Source organism: Megalopta genalis, chromosome 2 (assembly GCF_051020955.1).
Source record: "Megalopta genalis isolate 19385.01 chromosome 2, iyMegGena1_principal, whole genome shotgun sequence".
In the NCBI taxonomy this organism is placed as follows: Eukaryota; Metazoa; Arthropoda; class Insecta; order Hymenoptera; family Halictidae; genus Megalopta; species Megalopta genalis.
This window is the reverse complement of record NC_135014.1, coordinates 18,130,416-18,153,789: the sequence shown is the minus strand read 5'-3', so window position 1 is coordinate 18,153,789 and position 23,374 is coordinate 18,130,416. Positions and strand designations below refer to the sequence as shown.

At 43.6% G+C, this 23,374-nt stretch overlaps 1 protein-coding gene and 1 long non-coding RNA gene across 7 annotated transcripts; one reads left to right on the top strand and one right to left on the bottom strand.

Moving 5' to 3' along the window:
- Positions 1-127: 127 nt before the first annotated feature.
- Positions 128-22,734, bottom strand: LOC117219367 (monocarboxylate transporter 9). Of its 6 annotated transcripts, none has more exons than XM_033468480.2 (11): positions 21,843-22,734; positions 5,506-5,806; positions 5,291-5,434; positions 5,007-5,212; positions 4,710-4,938; positions 4,161-4,606; positions 3,859-4,087; positions 3,614-3,789; positions 3,314-3,536; positions 2,986-3,233; positions 128-2,876 (listed from the first exon to the last, which is right to left on the bottom strand). In XM_033468480.2, exons 1-11 carry the CDS (start codon positions 21,933-21,935, stop codon positions 2,727-2,729), a joined length of 2,445 nt encoding a protein of 814 aa, XP_033324371.1. In that variant the 5' UTR covers positions 21,936-22,734; the 3' UTR covers positions 128-2,726. The 6 variants fall into 6 exon arrangements, with proteins under 6 accessions (XP_033324371.1, XP_033324372.1, XP_033324376.1 ...); XM_033468481.2 differs by having other exon boundaries at positions 4,161-4,588; positions 21,843-22,733; XM_033468485.2 differs by lacking the exon at positions 21,843-22,734 and adding an exon at positions 19,160-19,422.
- On the top strand, positions 12,375-13,925 carry LOC117219369 (uncharacterized). The gene is made up of 2 exons (XR_004490001.2): positions 12,375-12,715; positions 13,054-13,925. It is a non-coding gene; the product is annotated as an uncharacterized LOC117219369 (long non-coding RNA).
- Positions 22,735-23,374: the final 640 nt, after the last annotated feature.

The window sequence follows — 23,374 nt, the reverse complement described above, 5'->3', positions numbered from 1 at the left end:
GCGGTCGAGGAAAGCCAGACAGAGATGGCGCATGCGATCAGACCCCCCTCTCTGACGAACGCTAGTGCCACGTGGTGGGAACATGGGGAAATCACACGCGTAAATAAATAAATAAGTCAACGCAAAGTTTCAGTAATAAAAATTCATAATTCCTCTTCAATTTCAATAAACGTTCACCTAATACATTTGTCCTTCTTTGTACCATAGCATATAATATATACTTCACGTGTTTTCTGTTTTCTTTTTCATTCAACATATGCACAGGATTAAAGGGTCCACCTGACTGTATTTGGGTTTGTGTGTGTGTATGTGTGCGCGCGTGTGTGTACGTAAGCGTATATCTGTTTTGTTCTGTCCTGTATGTGTGTGTGTGTTGTAAGAACGCCTCATACACATATGTATGCCACTATTATGCACACATGACGAACCACACGCGCTCTCTCTCTCTGTAATATATTCTCACCAGCTAAAGTCCCGTCTGTGCCAACATACATACATATGAAAAAAACATGCGCATGCGAAATGCCACACATGAACACGCGCGTCGATAATTATCTCTATGCTCTCTATATTATAGTGTGTGTAACTGTAGGACTCGATGCGGCACGCGTGCACATGTACGCACTTCCGGATGAGTAGCATGTGCATACACAGTGTGTGTGTGTGTGTATGCGCGTGTTTTTTCTTTATATTTGATTGAAAACCACAAGAAACACGGTTCTCCTGCACAACGATCATTAAGAATAAAAATAAGTGTGTCGTAATAGTTGTACTAAGTAAATATAGTGTAATAGTAATAGTAGTGGTAATAGTGATAGCGGTAGTAGCGATGATAATAGCACTGTTGGTATTCTTTTCCCTTATCAACAGCAACGGTTAGGTTCCTCCTTGTTTCCTTCTTTTCTGTTTCTTTTAACTCCTTTACATTGCAACACTGCGTATCGACAATTGATCATTGTAGCTGTTTACCGATACTATCGTATATACAATGTACATAGAGGTACAACACCTCGTATGCCGTTTAACAAGATTTACAAGTACTCCTTTTCGTTTGCTTATGCATATGTATTGTTTATTTGTGCGCATAAACATATAAATCTATATCGGTACGATTTATATATTTATACGGATCGTAGGCGTGTATGCGTAATCGTAAATAAACATTACTAAGTACGATCAAACACAGGTCTCTCCTCTTCTCTCTCTCTCTCTCTCTCCCCTCTCTTTCTCTCTACGTACTCGTGATAATCGGTAATTAATTGCAATAGTTACTCGAACGATGAAACAGACAACACAAACTACGCATCGAGCAACGTGTATTAGTCGAGAATTAGTTTGTGTTAATTAATGTGCTCTCATCCTATGTATTCCTGACAGTCAATTCTGATTAACTAAAAGAATTAATTTACACAAACTAGCTGATGTCAGAAAGACATTCTCATCTCTCCTTTCGCGCATCATCGATCAAATAAACGTTCTTCTAGCTTGATTTATTAATATATTAATTAGTCTCTACCTAGCATCGCGTTAATTGTCTCATTAACCAATATATTAATACGGGGGGGAGCCGAAACGGATTCTCCTCCGTGTAAACAGAAATCATTCTCTATTTGCCTGATTTCGATAATTCGTTATACACTATTTTACAATTGCCTACATATTTATTTACAATTCATTCCCGCGAAACAGCGAATTCATCTATCAAGTATACGTAACTCTAATCCACATACCATATCTGTTTTCTCATTTTCTCCCTCTCTCTCTTTCGCCTATATAATATATACATTTGTCGTGTATGCAAGAAAAATATCTCTTTGAATGTAATCAATTGGAATTGTATCTTTGGATTGCGACCAAAAATAGATTTAAGTAACAGTATTCCGGTATATGTATACATATGTATATACGTGTATATAGGTGGGGTGAGTCTTGTCGATTAAGGATGGTCGATCGTGAAAGACATTGGCCACGTTTAGAGCTCTACAAAGTTAGATTGCCGATGCTTAAACGTAAGAAAACCCAGCTGCGAAACTCGACACGTGCGCATAATAGCAAATGCTTCTTCGTTGTTCTCCATACGTAAATCGTACATTAAAAAATACATAAGCGAGCAGGTGTCCTTAACAGCACTAACAGGAGAAGAGAGAAAAAGAGAGCCAGTCGAAAGTCGAGTTAGGATTGACCATCCTTAATCAGAGTCGTGTATACACATAAATATACATACACGTGGGTATTCATTATTCATCATATGATATCCATGATGAGAATTAATATTTCTCCCGCGATATTAATCGATATGCAAGTGCAAAAGCCTTTTTTTCCAATTTTTCAACATTTTTTTATACTGATCGATTTATACTGATTGAATTAATAAATTCTTCTATCTATCACTCTACTATTGACATAGGCAAATGATTTCTCGCCCGATGGTATTTTGTCTTACACCGTTTGTATACGCTTACGCTTATATAATATATGTTCATGTATACGTATTAGTATCATAAAAAACAAAAATGAATCAAATACAATTTCAAAAATTCTAAGTACGCCGAGAAAATACCACCGGGCAGTACTCATTATTAATTTGTGCTTAATTCCGTTAAAATGTATAACGAAGAAGTACCTTTCTTTTCTTTTCTTTTGTCAGACCTTCTCGAAGCAGCAGCCCTATCACAGTGTGGCTCGGAGGTGAAGGCGATTTTCTCTCTCCTTTAAACGGACCAGACTTATAAAACAGACTCTATTTGCTTAATTTCTTTCTCGGGTGGTTCTTGCGGTGACGGCGCAGTTTCCACGATCTCGGGGATATCGTCCTCATTCTCTTCCTCGACATCTTCGTCGATCGGAGTCAATGTATCTATCATCGGAGGTGGAGTCTGGAACGATTATTCATTTCGTTCGATCACACGACTGCTCCTCGCTTATCACCTTGCGAGAACTTTGAAAATTGTGGAGGTTCCATAGGTGAAACGTTAATATACATACCTGCGGCACAGTGCACCGTTTCATCGCTGGAGCCATGAAACTGGTGATAGTGCTTAAAAAGAAGAAGAATCCTGCCATGAAGAATGGAATACGGTAACTATGCGTCGCGTCGTAAACGGCGCCTGCTAAAGGTGAACCAATGATAGCGGCAGCTCCTCTGAATAAAATTAGAAGGCCGAATGCATTCGTTAGCTTGTCCAACCCCAACAGGTCAACCAGGATGATTGATGTCAAAGAAATGTATCCAGCTAAAATGGTAACAAAATCAAAATAGTATTATCATCCTTACCCCTACATTCATTCAGAAAATACATGTGAAAATACTCACATATAGCTATACCGAAGAAGATGCTCATGACAATGTAAGCCGCATAAGATTCACAAAATGGTGTAGCAGCTACCGAGATCGTTGATATAATTAAACAAATATTATTCAATAGTAAAGAATCCACTTGCGGAAAGTCTGCGATGAACCCACAAGCTACTCGACCTACAGTGTTTGTTATACCGATAATGGACAGTAGAAACGACGCTGAATTCCTTTCGATTCCCTATAAATTATATAGTAAATGTAATTTGCAAGAACATTGGTATTTTACGTAAGATTAGAAAGTAATGTTTAACTTACGTCTAACACTGCAGCATCTACTAAGTACACGAAGGGAACATAGAGACCAGCCATTCCGAATACGTTGCTGATACCGATCAAAAGAAATACTGGATTCTTTAGTAGAGAAACGTCCATCATTGTACCCAAAGCCTCTTTAAACGAGTCAGGCAATACCAAGCAGGGACATAATGATTCTAAAAAATTTTCCGGTATTATGGAAAGTTCATAGGTTGTTGCAACTCTTTCCTTAATCAATTACTTACGCTGAGCAGCTTTCTCGACGTCGGTATCTTTAAGGTCACCACGGACAGATTTTGATAAAGAAATCACACTTTGACGGTAATTTGCGAGCGATTTTTGGCTCTGATATTCTGGTAAATTAACTACACTTCCACTGTAAAAAATGTCCTTTCTGGACAAAGGTCGAATAATCTGCGGCTTTTCCTTTGGAATACTAGATTTGCTTGTCGTAAAAGTAATGCTCTCGCCATCCTGCGAAAGTATAAAATCATTATAGACTAAAATCTATTTGTTGAAGACATGTAAAAACTAAAATAAAACGTACATCCACTTCTGCATTATTATTTCGTGAGCCCATTACACTGTTCGTTGAGAGTCTCAGGTGTAAACTTTTTCTAATATCGCCATTCGAACTCAACGTAGTTCTGGAGTTCTTAATCGCACTGAGACTCGGCTTGTACCTCTCACCCGTACTGGTTTTACGGATTCTATCGAAGAAGGGCACGGATCCATTTTTGGGTAAGCCTTGAACGTGAGTTGTGAAAGCAGGCTGCGAAGCGTTCCTAGGGATAACTGGCTTGAACTCGCTCTCAGACTTTTCCGAATCTTTGGTATCATCGATGTTTCTTTTACTTCTCGACTTGGAGGAAATAGTCTTCAAGTCCATGCTGCCACTATTGCTGGTCGCCCCGCTGGAGGAGTGCTCTTGTACTTTGACCTCCGATATAGTGGGGAGGGTCGGTACCGTTGGAACTGGTGTTAAAGGAGTTCCTTTAATATTATGAGTATTGAATGATGTGCATCTTGAAACGATTTATTTGAAACAATTCTTAGATGGGTTCGATCGAGTTAATATTAGCGTGGTTGAGCTTACCCGGCACTAATTGATCTAGATTGAAACTGGAGTGAACGCCGGGATCAACGTTAATAGGCATCTTCATTCTTTTCTCCATGGATCCATCCGGCAGTTGAACCATGAAAAAGGAACCGGCGATACTGCCACGCTCCATTTGGAATCTCTTTTCTTCCGCCATTCTTTGCAACAATGGCTTGACGGACGATGGTTTCGGATATTCTAATGGCCTCATCAACGCACCAAACACCTGCAATTTGTCAATCATTATTATTCAATCATTGTTATTCGCCACTGACTTCTTAAGAAGTTACTTACGGCACAGTTTAAAATAAGGCCAGCAAGAATTAAGTTTGCTCCTTTCCAACTATATGTTTCTAATAGCATTGTTGCAAGAGGTGCAAACGCGAATGTGCCAAACCCTGATCCACATACAGCAATGCCTGTAGCTAGAGATCTTTTGGTTTCGAAATAGTAGCCCACGCAAACTACTGCTGGTAAATATATTAGACCAAATCCAATTCCTGAAAAAAACAACATGGTTAGACAAAACATTCCTAAAATAAATCATATCACACTGTAGTTCAACGAAGTTTACACACCTCCCATAACACCATAAGTCAACATAAGCATATTTACACTGGATGAAAATGTTGAAAGTATAAATGCCGCTGCACCTAAAAAACTTCCAGCCATACATACTGCTCTACAGCCATATTTATTTGTTAAAGCACTGACAACAGGTCCTGGAAAAGATTAATACATTTTATGTAACTCGAAAGAAACCACGAATAGCTTTTAGAACATAAATACTTACCAGCACTAAGATACATGCCGGATAACAATGAACCAACCCATGCAGTCTTGCCTTTCCCTTCATCAAAATATCTAACAAATTCTCCCAGGAAAACACCAAATGTATAGGCAATACCATCCACTATCATGTTACACATGAAGGATGCAAATACCACGACCCAGCCATAGCCACCATCAGGTGGTGGTGGCATGTCATGGTATTCACACAGCGAACCCCCTTCATCGTCTGGAGATGTTTCATCGCCTGGTCCATCAGTACTTGTTAATCTTGCATGCTCTTCCACAGAGTATTCGCTTTCCGTCTGTAAAAGAGAAACATAGATTAACCTCTCTTTTAGAAAAATATGTCTATTATCATCCTCCAACATTAGAGTATTATTTACTGCACAGAATAGTTTGTGTAAATATTTTTTTCCCAGATACTGTTGCCTCGTAGCATTGATATTTGCGTTTGCCTTGAGTAATGTAATGGCAGTTCACCTTGAACAAGGCAAGAAAAAGTGTCCTTTTATGCAAGTACATAAACACACAGACACATCATAGATCAGTGGACTCTCTAGGAGGAAACCAATTAATTGATTTCCAAGAATTCTTGGACATTTTAACAAATCATATGTGCACAAGCAGAGAAACTATGCATTCCTCCTCAATTTACAAATATACATATTTTACGCAGTTAAACACGACAAGAATCTTCTAACAGTATAAAATTAAGAAATAAAGTGTGAATCGACGGAAAATCGTGTTTTGGAAGTTGCTTGTTCCAGCGTAATACGAGACTGAACAACAACTCCATAGTATAAGATGATCTCATAACGCAAACGCAAGCAACTGATATTATATGGCTATTGCGGCTTAGCCTCTTCCCTAAGGCTACGTTTATTTAGCGCAACATTTTGCACAGAATCTGATAACGAGGAAACGATATTCACCACACGGTTAAGTCGTATTTTCGTAACCGAAAAATTTCCGAAGCAATCGATTGTAATAAATTCAGCAGAAAATTAATAATTCTCTTTATTCCTCGTTTGCGAAACACACCGCATTGAAAGGAAAGACCCGCGGCTTATTTGCAGACGTTTCGGATTAACGGAGGAGTCCGATCAATGACCTTAAGCGGCGACACATTAGCAAATTAGCAAACATAACGTGGGCAGAGTGCGAAATGGATTCCAATCGAAATAAAACCTCCAATCAAACAGAAATATTTTTTATTAATTGCAAGACAAACGAAATTAATTTGTACTGCAATTAAACATTTTATGCTTGAATAGAAAACACATAATCCAGTAGAGATCACATAGATCGTAGTTTGACATAATCCAATTTCACACATCGACATGTGTTAAATTCATAAACAATCGTAGTCAAGTCACGGTATACATAAAACACCTTTCGCCCTCAATTCCCTTCATATAGTATTGTGCTACAATTCGACTATTTAAACTGCTAACGAGAAATGACGAATTAACTCGTCATTAACAAAATGCTCTTCTAACACGAACTACTAATTAATAGATCCCCAAATTTTGTAGATCACGTACGCGTACTAAAAACCAACATATTCGTTTTTCATTATCGCCGTTTTACGATGTTTTTCACTTTTATTGACGGAATCCAGACTCGCTGACTCTAGCAGTAAAATCGAAAGAATGTAAATTGTGTAGTAGGCAAAAACTAATCGTGAAGTGTTTCTGTTTTTAAATTGTAAATATAACATTGTAAAAGTGCATGCATTTACACTTCTTTATGGTTGTAGTTGTCTTTTGAGTCGCAAAGTATGAAGATGAAAAAAGAAAACATTTCCACGACGGATAAAAGTAGTAGTAGAGGAAAGAAATCCCGTAGAAAGATACTATTTAGGCTTTAGTCTAAATATATCCCAAAGCGAACATCGGCAGTGTTATCCTATAAAACACTGAGTTTCATGGTATAGAAAATAAATTACACACACGATCGAAGTAATTCTGTAAAAATTGTTATGTCGCGTTATGTTCAACTCCATGTTCTGATTTATTTCATACAGAGTGAAAGCGAAACTTTTTTTCTTATTTATTACCCTTGTTCGTAAAATCGCATCGCAAAATTGTTCAGACGATACGGCGAGATATCTCGTCACGAATGATTTTGCAATGCGAGACATCTCCTACATGCCAGCGGAGGGGTTAAACCATTCGTTTATTAATCAAGGAGGTTCTACTTTCGTCTACGATGTTAAATCAGACACAAATGATGACATACTTGCATTCACAACGAGCCTGACGAGCGAACTCGTCCGTCACTTTTGGGAAACGAGCTCCCGGTAAACAGGTTAAAAGTGAATCACTCTGTGTATTTGAATATCCTGGCCGACAGTGACTTGGCCGAATGGTAGGAAGGTCAACGCGATCAGCTGATCCGCTGTCATTAGAATCGGTAAGGTGTGCGCCACCTAACGTGAAGGCGAAAGAACCTCGACCAGATGTATTGTTTTCGACCTTGTTTTCCGTGACGGTCGGCGTCGTATTCGCGACCGATGCAAATCGCGAACAAAGGTGACGCAGTGTTGCACGATGTGTACTGCTACTGGGAGAGCGAGAGAAAGAGGGGGATAGATCGAAAGAGACAAAGGAGGAGATCGAGCAAGAAACCGAGATGAATATAGGCAGAGAGAGAGAGAGAGAGAGAGAGAGAGAGAGAGAGAGAGAGAGAGAGAGAGAGAGAGAGAGAGAGAGAGAGAGAGAGAGAGAGAGAGAGAGAGAGAGAGAGAGAGAGAGAGAGAGAGAGAGAGAGAGAGAGAGAGAGACTTAAACATGCGTGCACACGGCGTGCGACTCCTGTGCCCGTTTCGTAGATCGGCTGCGACTCCTACGAAAGTGTAAATTACGCCCCGACTGTCAAGGCTGAGTCACGTGACGCGGCCAAGCGAATGAGATCACCGGAGGATGAAAGTCGAGGGGCGCGTACGGTACGCGCGACGCGCACGCACGTTATATGCAAGCAGGCATGCAGGCAAGCATGTACGGGCAGAGCCACGCGGTTACCAAATAAACACGAAACTTCGTAACGTACCGTGCTGATCTTCCGCACGCGACGCGAGCCGTACCCGCTGTACTGCGACTTGTTGAGCGACACGCGCGACATTCTACGATCGCCTTAATGTCACACTCCTCGCGCTCGTTCACGACGTGCGTCGGCCTCCAACACACAACCGTGCAGAGAGTTCTATTTTCGTTGAAGTGCGCGCAGCTGCGCGCCGCTACGTGCGATCTTCCTCCACGTTACTTTATCCCGTAACGTTTCCTACGCTACCGTTCGTCGCACGAGCGCACCTTAAACTGCCCCTGTGCGATATTGCCAGGAAGTGGAAACAGTATCTCAGTCATCGAAATCCGCTGCCATGTCCTCTCTTGAACTCGCGCGCCCCGTGACAGGTTCTAACGTGCTCGCATCGCGCGAATCGTCTGACGATTTACAGTGAGACAACGAAACAACAGGTTCTCGTAAATGGAACGGCGAACAAATGTCACGCGTCACTACGTTCTTACACGGGCGCACACCACTGCGAGATCACGGTTTCTATCGTTACGTTACGCGGATATTATAGTTTGCACACACACGGCGCGCGTTCCAAATCAGGTCTACGACGAGATCCAGTCGGATAGGACGTGCTCGGACGTACTCGGACGAAGCGACACTGCGCACCACGGGAAACAATACGGCACGCGCGAATTGTCATGACAACTTCGCCGACAAAGAGACTGGGGGGCCGATGCTGCGATCGTGCACACAAGCGTATAAGCTTCGGTTTCCTGCGTACCACTGCGCGGATATTCTATTTATATGCGAATACAGTTTGCGTTACAGCGATCCTCCACGAACGTCCGCGAACAAAGTAACTTTGTTCAGGCGTTACGCGTGCAACGTCCTTTCCTCTGTCATCGTGTGTCCGAGCGATTACTCGTTGCACGGCGTGCCGTGTTTCTGTCAATAACACTGATTTGACGGTTGACGGGCGAACGTGAGGCGAGCGAGAGAGCACGCGCACGCTTTTCGTCTCCGTGTATTGTATTTCGCTGGTTAAATCACGCTCGGTTTCTAGGTGAAATTCGACAGCACAGAAAGGACCGAGCCCCTGTCTGGCCTCTCGACAAGGATTTTAACCTCTCGACGAACAAAAGAGGAGCTTCACCCAACGAGAGAGCGCGGAGCCCTCGTTGAAGCGGCACTGATCGCCTGTGCGCGAAAAGTTAACCTATAAATGCGAGGCGTCGCACACGCGTCCCCACCCTGTCACAATTACGTGGCGCGACACCCAGACGACAAGATACGGCTCCGTCGTCGTTCATGGCGACGATCGACACCTTGGATTTTACAACTACGACAGCGATGACTTTTCACGCGCATTCTTCCGACGGAAGGCACAGGTGAAAATCGAACGTGCACGAACGGCCAGAGAGCGGCGACGTTATCGATCTCTCGCAGTTAACGACCGTTTCGAAAGTTCCGTGGAGCATGCACCGTGGCCTCTCGATACCATGCGATCCCATTGCAATGATTAGTGCACGATATGAACGGGTTACGTAAACGAACGCTGTGAGGTGTTAAGAAGCTCAAATCATGATGTAAACAATCCGACGAATTAGAAACGATCGCCGGCTGTCGCAGAACTCTGGTTCGGCCCTTTCTCCCCCTCCGGTCTGGCGATTCGAATCGTCAACATTTGAGACCGTTCGAAAGTATGAGAATCTCAATTTGGAATTTTTGCTATTTGTTGCTATTTCATTGTATAATTATGTATTTATCTAACCATGCTATAATTTACTTGTTCAAATTCAATGAATAGAGGAAGTGCTGCGCCTATGTCACGTGACTTCCTGTTCAGGCATCGTGGGCCATGTTTTCAAAATAGGTAGACTCGATTTAAAACAGTTGAAGGAGGAAGAATGCGGAGTTTAGTAACGGTTTCTTTTGCAGTAAGTTTTCTGAACAGCTTGAACGGAAAATCCAGCTTACGTACGATCAACTTATTGTTATATATCAAAGAATAAAAATAGTACGAGTTCTATTGTCCTTGGAATAGTAAACATTATTCTTGAAATATTAAATGTGTCGTTTGTAAAGCGTTAAAGAGACTTCAAGAATGAACCTCGATCAATTGGAACGGTAAAAATCGATATCTTGCAATTATCTCACACGTATAGTAGAAAAAGCGATGGCGCACGTGGCTAGAGATTAGACCAAGCGTGTCTCCAACAAAAAAATTGCACTAATCGCGCGAGTCGAACGATAAACAACTAAGTGCTATACGTAATATTGCGACAAGATTTATTGGTAATCGAAACGTGAGACGATGAACGAGAGTGCACCGGACGTTTCAAACATTTCGAAAAATCGAATTCGGGCTTTGTAGACAAAGGAGTACAAAAATAAATAGCTCCGTGACATTGCGTTCCATGCGATGCCAAAGACCTTCTCGTCGGCCGTTTCCATCTATCGAATGAGTTGACCATATTATTTCGAAAATGGTCATCGAGTGCAGCAAAATGACGGATCATAAAAGAATTTGACACTGTAAACACCGCCATGTTTATCGAACTGGCGGATCCTTGACCAGGGCCGTACAGACCATACAATTTCTTCATTCTGAATTGTCTGGGCTACTATATTGATTTTTGCTGAACTGGTAAATTAAAATAAGCTTTACCGTGTAATATTAGAAATATTTTGAGATGGTACGGAGTACTTGAATCTTTAAATAATTATATCTAGACTGAGTGAGAGAATTTTAAAACAGTAGACAGATTGTAAGAATATAGAAATATTAATATAATATTCTTAACTTATTAAAATGATTAAAGTTTGTACGAATGACTTATATTTACATTAATTAATTATTGATTTAAAGATGGATAGAGCTACGAAGACTTAATAGTCCATTTAAAAGCTAAATGTGAATATGATTTGAAGTGATTTACTCCACAAAACACTTACATTTATGTATACTATGCCTAATAATCTGCTCATGTACAACCGTGAATCTTTCACTAATTATTGTTCCAACAATTGCAAAATAGAGGCGGGCCCAGGTCAAAATGGACTCGTATACAGATCGTTTGAAGCCTGATTAAAAAGCTCTTACTTTTCAATGTACCTCGAGCGATAAATCGTAGTTTATCAGTTTGACGCATTTCGAGGCTCGTAATGAGCCCCTATCCGGTCTCAGCGGATATCAGAGGCCGTGTTATCCTTTTCGAGTCACCGAAGGTGTTTACGGGACACGAATCAATGTCATTGGGATATGATTCACGTTTGACCGGCACAGTAGCTCGGGTCGTCGTGTCATTTACTCTGTTCTTCGTAAGAAGACGCAGTCACAGTAGCTGCCCACCCCACTCCAATCGGATTTGCAACGTAGTGGAGCACGGACAGCCAATACGATCAGGAGCGTACTCCAGCTTGTATTCTTTCTAAAAGCAAACTGTAACGAACCAGCAGCAGTAAACTTACGGTGAATATTTCGGCGCAAGCCATAGTCGATGTTAGCCGCTGTTAATCGCCTGTTAGACCGCCTCTAGAGCGATATCGAACGTGGATAGAAGAGGAGACGAGCCCACCTCGAGACCGCACAGACAGACCAGTTTATGCAATTTTTAGAGCAAACCGTTTCGAAACGTTACCTCACCGTGCAAATATTTGCTGGCACCGGTCGTACTTCACCGATGAAAGTGACAGTTCCCACAACGACGGTATTATCAGCTGGCTGCGAGGATGTCACGTTCAAGATCGAACGGTCGAATACGAAACAAGGGACGGGTATCCGTGTACCAGAAATCGGCTATATCCTGCCATGACCGACGACCGACGCGATAATATAACCGGGAGGCCCGTAGTTTCCACCGACATGAAATCGATCTTGCACGCGAACTTACCGAAATATCGTATTATCAAGATTGGAGGGTACACGGAACCGTACGGCTTAATCGATAGTCATCGTACAACGAGAATCGACGGCGATCTGCAGCGTTGCTGGTGCACTGGTCGGGCAGAATTATGGAAACACTGTTACCCGTGTCTTGGGTTTGCAAAATGTGACGCGAAACTGATTTAGAGCATCGTTAGGCATTGTCAATGAACTTTATGAACGAGAAGGACAACGACCGTTCAACGTGGCAGGGCACAATTTATGCTAAGACGCATTTATAGAATACAACACAGAGTCATTTTCATAGGTAAGAGCGACATAAGCGTTTTATATCGCCATATTGCATTCGTAATTGGCTGAGGAGCGGCTTTGCATTATTCTCGTAATTACAATTCAAAAATCGTGATTCTGAGTTGAGAAGGAAGACTGTATTGCGTATGTATCGGACGAGCGTGAAATAATAAACTCTACACGGGAAAATTACAGGAGAATTCAAGAATATTAAGAACTCTCCAATATTTCTAACGATGAAGACCTCTCTTCAATTATTACTGGGAAACAAATATATTAATTATTATATTTTCATGATTTTTATAATTGCATTTGCAATCGTTTTTTTTGCTAACGAAAATATCTTGCACGCAGAAAATCCGAATGGTTTGCAGACTCAAAAGAGGAGAAAATATGAACCAGCAAGGACGTAGAGCACTAACATGGAATGTTCTAAGTGCGCGAGGTGTTTCCACGATTTTGTCCGACCTCTGTGGATCGATGCGGAGGTTGCCGGAAGACCGAATGGCAGGAAAACATTTTGAGGACGATCTCGAAGGCGAGCACGCACAGCGGAAACACTCTCGGAAGAGATCTGCACACGAGAATAGATAATAAAGACGACGACGACGACGATCGTAGGAGAAGAGATATAGCACGCTCGAGACTGGTACCACTGCAAAACTGGTAGCACTCGTGAGCACGCGAGCACTGTTGTGCTGCGACGCGCTTGTTCCACGATGCTCTTGTGTCGGACGACGCTTATGAATTAATTAGATAATAACCAGCGACAATTAGAGCTGAAGGCACGAGCGCAATGAAAACACCATCTGCTTCTCATCGGCCGCGGAAAAATTAACGGCCGAGCCACGGAACGGTATATACTCTGAACTGAGTCAATTCGCAGTAATTGACGAAACGCTGCTGCTGCTGTTACTGCTGCTGCTGCTCTGGCTGCGATGGTCTCTCCATCGCAGAACAAGGAAACATTGTTCAAGTGATATCTCGGATTCGTGTGCGTCTTACGATGCATTCTCTTTAGTTTTTGTCTCAAATGATATTCCACTCCACGTGGATTTCTACCGTAACTTTTATTATAATCTTTCTGTACATCAAATTGAAGACGGAACATGCTCAGCAACCACAAAATTAGAGAAAAACAAAGTATTTTACTCGTGGATCGTTAAAAAATTAGCTGTCACCAAAATTTACAAGTGTGGAAGAGTAAACAAGCTTTCGAAACGGAATTCCCGACAACCAGTTTTATTTTATGTTAATTCCCGCAGAGTTGGTAGATGGTAATCGATTTTGCTCTGCTGCATTGGAAACACGAGACAGAGGATTACCTAAGCCTTCGAACAGTTACATCAACACACATTCAACAATTATTAGTTTAAAGTAGCTCGGTAATCCACTTAGGGTTAAGTAACTGTAAATCATTGCACTGGTTTGTTAGTGAAATGAGTTTCCAGATTTACTCAATTTTTCCGTAAAATTTTTGTGACACCTTGAATATGTGTATTTTGAATTTTGCAATGGTTATCATTACTCGATACCAGTAATCAATTGTATTATCAATTTCCATATGGAATGTGTGTTGCATATATATGTAAATATTGAAGTCCATCGAGCTTTGAAGTTCAAGGAAGAAAAGAAACTATTTTTCTTATAATAAATCGATCGCGATTGTTATGCACTTATGACAAAAATGAGTAAGTGAAATTCGAAATAATAATTAAGGATATCGACATATTACAGTCAATTTATTAAAATTATTAACGGCTGAAGAAATTTTGTATTTGACATTTGTGTATTCACGGTTTGACAGTAATAGTAAAATACGTTCTTGTAGTAAAATGCTATTGATAGTAAAAGACATTCTAATAGTAAAATATTATTAATAGTAAAATACATTCAGAGAGTAAAATACTATTAATGTTAAAATACCGAAAATTGTAAATCAACTTTATATCCAAAGATCGGTGTTGTTGTCGTAGCATGAGTCTTAACATGATTTTAGCGAGGATTATGTCATTGAGTTAATTTACGTAGACTGTCAAGCGTGTAGAAGATGCAATGATAAAACAGGTTGAAGTGAACGACAGCAATGCAGGAATTTAATTGTCTAATATATTTGTTTAAGCCTTCTGTTTGGTATCGGCAAGGTTATTTGTGGAAAATCAATATGAAAGAAAATTAGGAGGTCCGAGTTAAGCATTCCAAAGAGCTGAATAACACGAAACTTTGCTAGACTATGTACCCACAGCAAGCATCCGCTGCCAAGATCTCGATGTTAAAAAATTAGAAAAACCGTGCCAATGAATATGTAACCTTTCGGGGGCAAATGATCACTGAGTGATCACAGTTTTCGACGAGCGAACGGGAACCATAATGGCCGCTGGTCGCAGCGTTCTCTTTCGGGTTTCGCTAGCGTACAATAATCGAGCATCTGGTTCTCGTCTTGGCGGAAACGTCAGCGGGCAGCGACGCATTGGAATGACTCAGAAAACACAAACGATCCGCCGCGGCGATATTTTCCTGAATCGCAGCGGGGCCATTGTTTACGACGAAGCGGAGGCTAGCCTCTCGTCGGCGCTGTCCCAGTTTGCTTAGGACCGCGAGAGATACTAAGCCGGCACGCGATAAACGGCAACGATGCACAGAAAGGAAGAGCAACGTTCCCTGCCAGTTTTCGATGAATCACAAATCGTTATTCACTTTTGCGTGCACGCGCCGCGATTATCATAGCAACCTCGATGAATTATCTTTGCCGATACCGGCCGACGCGTTTTCTTCGCCGGGCACAACTGTTGCGAGACGCGCTCCCAATATCCGGTCGAGACCGTCTCGGCGAACGAAACGTGTCCACTTATCCGAAGCTCGATCAAATTTTGTCCCGTCGCGTCGTGCGACGCCATATTTCTTCCATCCGCGATACTTAACCCATTTTTTCGAAGCGAGCCCCTCTCGGACGTTCGAGTGCGCACTTCAACAGAGAGATACAACGATAAAGGCCTACAACGCTTCCCGATCGAGACTCCGTGGCGAACTTCTTCGGATGGCAGAACTAGCAGAACACATCGGTTACTATTCCCACGAATCGGCACCCGCAACGAATGAAATAGAAACGGAACTTCGATTAAACGCAGACATGCAATATTCGTTTCCTTCTTCTAGGAAGTTGTTAACGAGAAGGAAGTTCTAATCGTCGCGGCTGTAAAACTTTGTTTCTTCGGCTTAATGAGTTTACCATGCTCGACAAGGCAGTCGAACGAAATTTCGAAATTCATTTCGGCGACTCGAGGCAAGCTGGAATTGCAACGTCGAAGCGATAACGCAGAAATCGAGGATTAAACGGCGACCGCGGAGCTGGGATAGGGGCTAATCGGGCTCGATCGGTCCGAGGGAATTATGAAAATTTACCGATGGCCAATCGTGAATGATTAATCGAGTATTTGTTTTAGCATTATCGTCGAGGAACGATCGTGGCCAGGTTCATCGATCCCGGTCAATTAAGCGTCGTTCGTTGGAAAGACGGGTCCACCCGAATATGTCGAGGCCAGCAATTGGCTTGCGTCATTTCTATAGAACAAACAAGACGAAGAGGGAGAGAGAGAGAGGGAGAGTGAGATGGCCCCCCGAAAATAGGTAATTGTAAGAAAACACGTAGAACGTCGTTGTTTGCGCGCTTTAACTTCGACTGACCGACTAGCCCGCGGGATAAGAGAAATACCTCGCATCGATACAGAACGATAACGAATTCAACAAACACTCAAAAGATAAGGCGTGTGCTCGCGCGTAATAAAGTACATCTTAATCCGGGGCCTCGGTACGAATCCATTGTAAAACTGGCACGTGATACGGCGGCGCAAGAACCATGGTACCAGACGATATAATACGCCGCTCCAGGATTCCTTGATCGAACGTGTCACTGCACATTTCGTGAGAAGAACATGAATTTTCATCTGCGGGATCGAAACCACGAAAATCCCCAGCGTAATCTGCGCAGGTCGGAGCGGTTTCACGAGCCGGAACGATCTCCGTTCTTTGGATATTTCTCGATATTGTTATTCGTACTTGCTCCACTTAGAGAAACAGAACATTTACTTAAACTTGATTTGACAGATATTTACAATGTCTGTATTGTAATTGTAGGGGACACGCGTTTCGAAGGAGACGGCACCACGTTTTATATCATTTCCGTTTTACATTCTACTGTATTTCCAAAAATATGGTCTTTCGCTCGGCGTAAAGAGTTCTATGCAAGCTCTACGCAAGAAACACGGTGTTTTAGAAATATGTAGCAACATACTAATGATACACTCAATTCATTATATGGTAATGATTAGAAAGTAGCTGCAATATTTACAACGTACTTATTGTAACAAGTTCTAGTTGATCATAGATTTATAGCGCCTTCTTGTTACAGCGGTCTAGTTTTGTAACATCACTAAAATGCAGATCTTATGTATCTATGATAAAATTGAACAACCGAGACGCAAGAACAGTACAAACATCGCAATAATGTAAGACTATTTATTACATTTTCAATCTACTAGAACCGTCATCGGTAGAAATCACACAGATCCACAATCTAATCGCCGACCTTTCTGGCACCTGAGTGGCTCAGTCCTCGGTGTCTCCGATCATTTAAGATTCTTTGAATCAACCGAATTTTACAGAGTGAAGATTCGGCTATTTTCTGCTTCAAGGCGCTATACAGTTTTAAGCTATGAATTTCTGATTAGAGCAGAGGGTTAGCGACTTTTAAGAATGGGGACGAACGCGTAAAACTGGGCGTCAATGGGCCAATATCATCGGGTGCCGGGCGCGGAGCATCGCATTATCAGCTGCTCCGTCGGCCCGGCAACACGTAGGCCACTTTCACTCGCGCGTCTCGCGATTAATCCGATCGTATCGCGCGTTTTCTTATTTACCTTGAGATTCCGCGTTAGCCGGCATCCCCGCGTCACATGAGGATCCGCGAACGACATGGACGCGCCGTTGACGGAATTTTTGATCACGAGACGCAAAAAATCACGCTCGCTCGAACACAACGGATCCGTGGAAAAACACGCCCACTAATCGGCTGCCGCCGTTTTGCCGTCGATACCGGTCTAATTATGTGCAAACTCGACTCCCAACGCGAAACTGTCGTCTGGCTCGCGGCTGTGAACCACGTGGTAGCAGCTGTTCCGCAGCGTTTCTTTTTTCCCTTCGAATTCAGCCGGTTCGCGGGGGTCAATGGCGATGGCGATCGGTGGGCATCGTGCATGATGATCGTTCTGAATTTGATTAGGGAAACTCTCGATTGTTCAGACGAAGTCTTGAGAGTATTGTATTTTTTTTAGAGAGAGAGAGTGAGATAGTTAATTCGAAGTTACATTTTAACGGGGTGACGATATTAAACATACTTTTGAAAACGCTTCTTGTAAACATTATAACCATTGCGTGGCATTTAACAGCTACGGGATAGATAAATGTAATAATAGCTCGTTTGGATCATCATTTGTTTTGCTCGTCGCAAAGACCATTGGCCGGAAAAACAGTGTTCGATCGAGCAGATTGGAAAATGGCGCAATCTTGCCATATTTCAGTCATTGAGTAACCGGTAGACGACTGAAAATCATAGATGATTAACTAGAATGTGGCTCTGTATGCAAAATAAAAATTATTTGCATCAATTAGAAGACAATAAATTGAGAGTAACGTAACAGCGTTCGTTGATTCTTCCAGTGTTTTCACTGTTCCGTAAGTAAATTAACGCATAAATACACAAAATCCGCAGTTCAATTGTAACAACGAATATCGCGAAAACTGGAGTTTAAGCTGCACTTTATTCAATAATTCCTTCTGTGCACCGAATGTACCCAGATCAACGGACTGCATCGTTTCTCCGCGCGGAACTTCACCGGATCGCGTGTTTATCGGACGAGAAACTTGCGAATCGCGGCAGACTGTCGCGACAGATGTTGCGGGACACGTTGGAGACGTCGAAGAACGATATCAACTGGGTGTTGCTGCGAGTTGAGCCTTACTCTCGATGACTTGGCTGACTATCGACGCTCGATGGAATAGAGTCCCCAGCTCTTTCGAGAAGTGAACTACAATCGAACGACAATAAAAGGAAAATACTGCACGCACGACATCTTATTCTGGGGCAACAGGACGTGATAGCAACGTTCGACTATCTGAACGAAGACGATAGTGCACGTAACCCGACAGACACGTCGCGGACTACAACGGAGATGTGGAAGAACGATATATCCTGAAGTGTTCGTACGAATCGAAGGCTGTTCTCCGCGAATCGCCTATCACATTATCGACGCCCTATCGAACGTTAACTTCGAGCTATTAGGAAAGACGACGATGGCAGCCGTATGGGCTGAAATTCATTCACGAAGAGGGTTCGCGTTTCCAAGGAGGAACGTCGAAGGGTTCGACGGCGATAGAAGAAGATAAAAAGAGTATAAGCACATACCTTGTTCTTAGGCGACATGGCGCGACCGAGGCGGATGGCGACGTCGGATCTGAATGAAGATGATGGTATTCACCCTGTCGGTGAACGTGCGACCGAATGAGAGGGTGAAAGCGAGATGGGGACTCGCGCCACCTGAGTGGACAGCGTCCAGCGACGGCACGGAAGAACGAGCGATATGAAAATGCGCGCTGCTGAACCACCGGCTGACTTATCGCGTCGCGGACTCCGACGTCCATCCGATTCCCCACTCTATGGAATCTCCATCTCACTCCATTTCCCTTGGCGAGTCTTCTCCCGTATGTCCTATCGTCTCATTTTGCTTTATAGTCGGACTCCCTCTTTGTTCTCCTCCCTCTCTCTCTCTCTACACCGCGGCGTTTAGCTCGATCTCTCTCTCTTCCGTCTCTATCTCTCTTTGTTTTCCCCGCGACGCGTGCTACCAGAGACTAGCCGTCTTCCTTCCGCTACAGATTTCCACGCAGGCATTAGTCACACGAGAAGCCGCACAGACACCACCGAACAAAAACGATCTATCGATAGGTACAAAGTTCTAACAGCTCGCGGTTTACGATACTACAAGCCCGCGTAAGATATCGCTAAGCGGATGATGATCTACCAGCACGGTGGTCTCGAACGTGTGTTGACGAAGGGCCGACGGTTATTGTTCCTAAAACATCTCGAGCGATTGGAGAACACGTGGGGCGGGACGCGGGTATCGGACGCCCTCGAACGTCATTGGTCTTCGTTAACAATGAACCGGTGTGAATGTTATCGTCATTTTTATGCGTGGTGATCATCAAGTTTTGTTAGGATACGGCAGCATAAAGTAAATTAATGTTGTACATTGTTATCCGTCTATTTATTAATGGATGCCTGAAAATCTGTTGATATAAATGTGACTCGCGTATCTGCACGTTTTATTGAGTTATGAAACTGTTTATCAGCAAACGGAGATTTCTTACTTAATAAGATCATCTGATCCAGTGATTTCTAACAGCCGGCATTTTCTTTGAAGAAAAGCAGAATCTGATCGTGAAAATGTATGCTTCGTAGATAACAAAAGTCGAGAACACATGCAGACATTTTTGCGATAGTTAAGCCAAGCTATACAGCTAATAGGTTAATCGAGAAATATAATATGTCAGAGGAGCAATAGTTTTCCCAGAAAGAAGAATGCATCGCTAGGAAGCATGATTCAGACGACCGCAGCGTGCGGCGAACCTGAACGCCACGCGCCGGACTGTTCGATTCGTCTGATGAAAATCCTGGAAAGCCGGGGGAGTGGGGGGGCAGTACCCTTGAAAAACGCTTGAAAGCCGGCCAATTATCGCCAGGACTAGTTGTTTCTCCAAGATACTATCCGGCAGCCGTGATGGAAAGAGTTCGAGGGGCGCCGTTTCTGTTTTACGACGAAAATAGAGTGGTGAACCGTGGCGTTCGGTACCTTCCACGCACGGCTCGTGGATACGTCGACCTCGAATTCGGTCTTCTATATACCTGTCTTCCGGTTTCCTAGCGGGAAATCGGGGCCGCTCGATAACAGCGGATGGTATCGGCACCATAAGTAGAAACTAGGCGATATGAATGCACCCTATCCGGGACATGTTCGGCGCCGTAAGTTCAGAGGTGAAGCCACAGGCGTTCTTGAATGGGGAAACGAGAGGAATCGGCGTACAATCATTTCGGATTCCTCTTAGGGCCAACGGTGAAGCGGAAACCCTTGAAGAACGGATCCAAAGATTAGGGAGATGGGCGAGTCCCCTCGTTTTCGTTTTGTTTGCGATTGAAGCACGGATTGAAAGTGTTATAGAACGTATTCAAGAGGTTTAAAAAAAATCTTTTCGCTTTGTAAGTATCGATAAGAATAGACGGAGACAAATTGTAGTAGCTAGAGCAGAGCTTATGAAATATCAAGATAAAACTATTTCCGTTTGATCCAATTCTTGCTTAATACTGAAGTCGATATCTTCGGTGATTATTATAGGCGATTTGTCGAAGAGAAGGTCGCAGGAACGTCTATAGTTATAATAGTTGTCCAGACTACCTATGTAAGTTGTAGCAGCAAGATGGTCATCTATTATGACTATTTGCGTATTCTCTTTCTTCGAGAAGCGGAAGGCAAGAAGAAGAAGAAACCGTCGGAGTTGCATTGGAACTTCGAAAACGGTTAGTATTATTATGCACTCTATAACGAGTGAAAATTAATCTTTCTATCTTTGCAGACTTCCATAATAAAGCTCTTGAAAATTGGACATGGACTCATCTTGGCTCGGTGACTGACAAACTATTTAACCCGGTAGCTATTTCATTAATCGTTACCAATTGTACACTAGTTAAAAACATCACCTAATCAAGGATTAATCCATTACGATCGAATATCAAAACATATTGACGACATCAAGATTGGAAATCTTATTTCAGAAGTTGCAGACACACAATTTGATTATATACATAACAAAAGATCAGGATATATTGCTCACGTTGACTAGCATTTAAGTCTTTGAAACACAATCTAGTTCTCTGAGAAAACTATGCCTAGCACTTCGAAAAATCCTCGTCCGCAAATAGTTAAAACAATAGTTCGCGAAGAATGTTACTAGCGTCCCCGGAAGTGCTAAGGTCAAAATCCGGATGAAACTGAAACAGCCCTCTTGGTTGAAGTTGTACGTAAAGGCGAACTTACGATGTTGTTGGCCGTTGATTTGGTGTGTATCTGCAGGCCATCGTCGTCACCAATTTGGTCGCCGATCTGTTCGTGGCTGCTGGCGGGGCCCATGTCGGCGCCGCGGCGCCTGTGTCCGGTTTTAGGTTTGCACTGTCAGAAATCCGTAAAGAGACCGGGGACAGGCAGAGGGACCCCGGTGTCCGAGATCGACGGCGACCACCAGAAGAGCGGGATGGACGCCTGCCCCTTCGGGCGGTCTAGTGAGGCCCGTGTCCGCCTTGGAGGTCCTCCATCGGCGTGGTAACAGGGTGTCCTGGAAGTTGTAGCTGCTCGACAACAGCTTCTTCCGGGCGTTTCCTCTCAGTCCATCGGTGTCGCGATGCCACCACCGCACAGTAGCGGATCCGGAACGATCCCAACCCCCTTGGCTGATATCGTGGAATATCCTCTTCGCGGTTGGACGTCGCTCGTGCGTCACCGGTCCCTGCTAGGTGCCCCGATGTCTCACTCGGCGAGTTCGCGACACGACCGCCACCACGTCCACCGAATTCCGTTGGGCCCCGACGAGGATAAAACCGACGATAACCACGTCGAGGAGGACGCGTCTTGGCACCCCGCGCACCGGCTCGTCGGGACTCGTTCGAACCCTCTTCGTTCCACCCTTGTCGGCGACGATGCCCGCTCGCTTCTCGTCCTCTCTCGGCCCCTTTTTTCCCCGTTCACGATTCAGCCTTCCGGATGAAGGCAGACGCGAAAATCCTGTCGAGAAGAATTTTCTCGCAGACGATCCCGCCGCGGGTGGGTAGCGCCGCGGCGCCCCGGGATCAATAAAACGACCGCCCGGCCGTCGCCTTTCCTAGGTCCTGCCTGCCTGCCTGCCGTGATCTCCCGTTTGCTCGACGCCGGACGTCGCGACGCGTACCCTCCCCCGTCTCCTCAACCCCTCCCGCCAGGCAACCCCCCACTCGCACGAGCGGCTCGGAAACGAATGGTTGCATCGGGCAGGCGCGATCTCTCGTCGCGCACGCCCCCACACGGTCTATCCAGACGAGCCTGCGCAGGTCGATTATCGACGCGATTCCTCCGCGTCGGTATTACCATGCGTCTATAACTATCCCCGACTATCCCTCCAACCGTCCTTCATCCTTCCACCTCCTCTTCCTCTTCCTCTTCCACTTCCTCTCTTTTCCTTCTCCTTCTCCTTCTCCTTCCCACCGCGCCGTTCATTTACGATTCTGTTTGTCTCTGTATTGCGGGATAATGAAACAGCTCGACACCGGTTCACACCTCGCTGCCTCCATCGATGCCGACCTGGTTGATTAAAAACATACCGAACCCCTGCCCGATACCACACGATGCCCTTTCCAACGTGCTTCCGCCGTGGTCGAGTCCATGTTCATGCCTATGAGAAATCATTGTTAGACTCTTGCTTGACTAAACGATAGCCATCGGACAGGACGAATGAAGCGAACCTATTGTTTCACTATTATCGGGTACTATCGGGCGATCTTTTTGACTTATCGGTTCAAGACATATGCTGGATTCTGTTT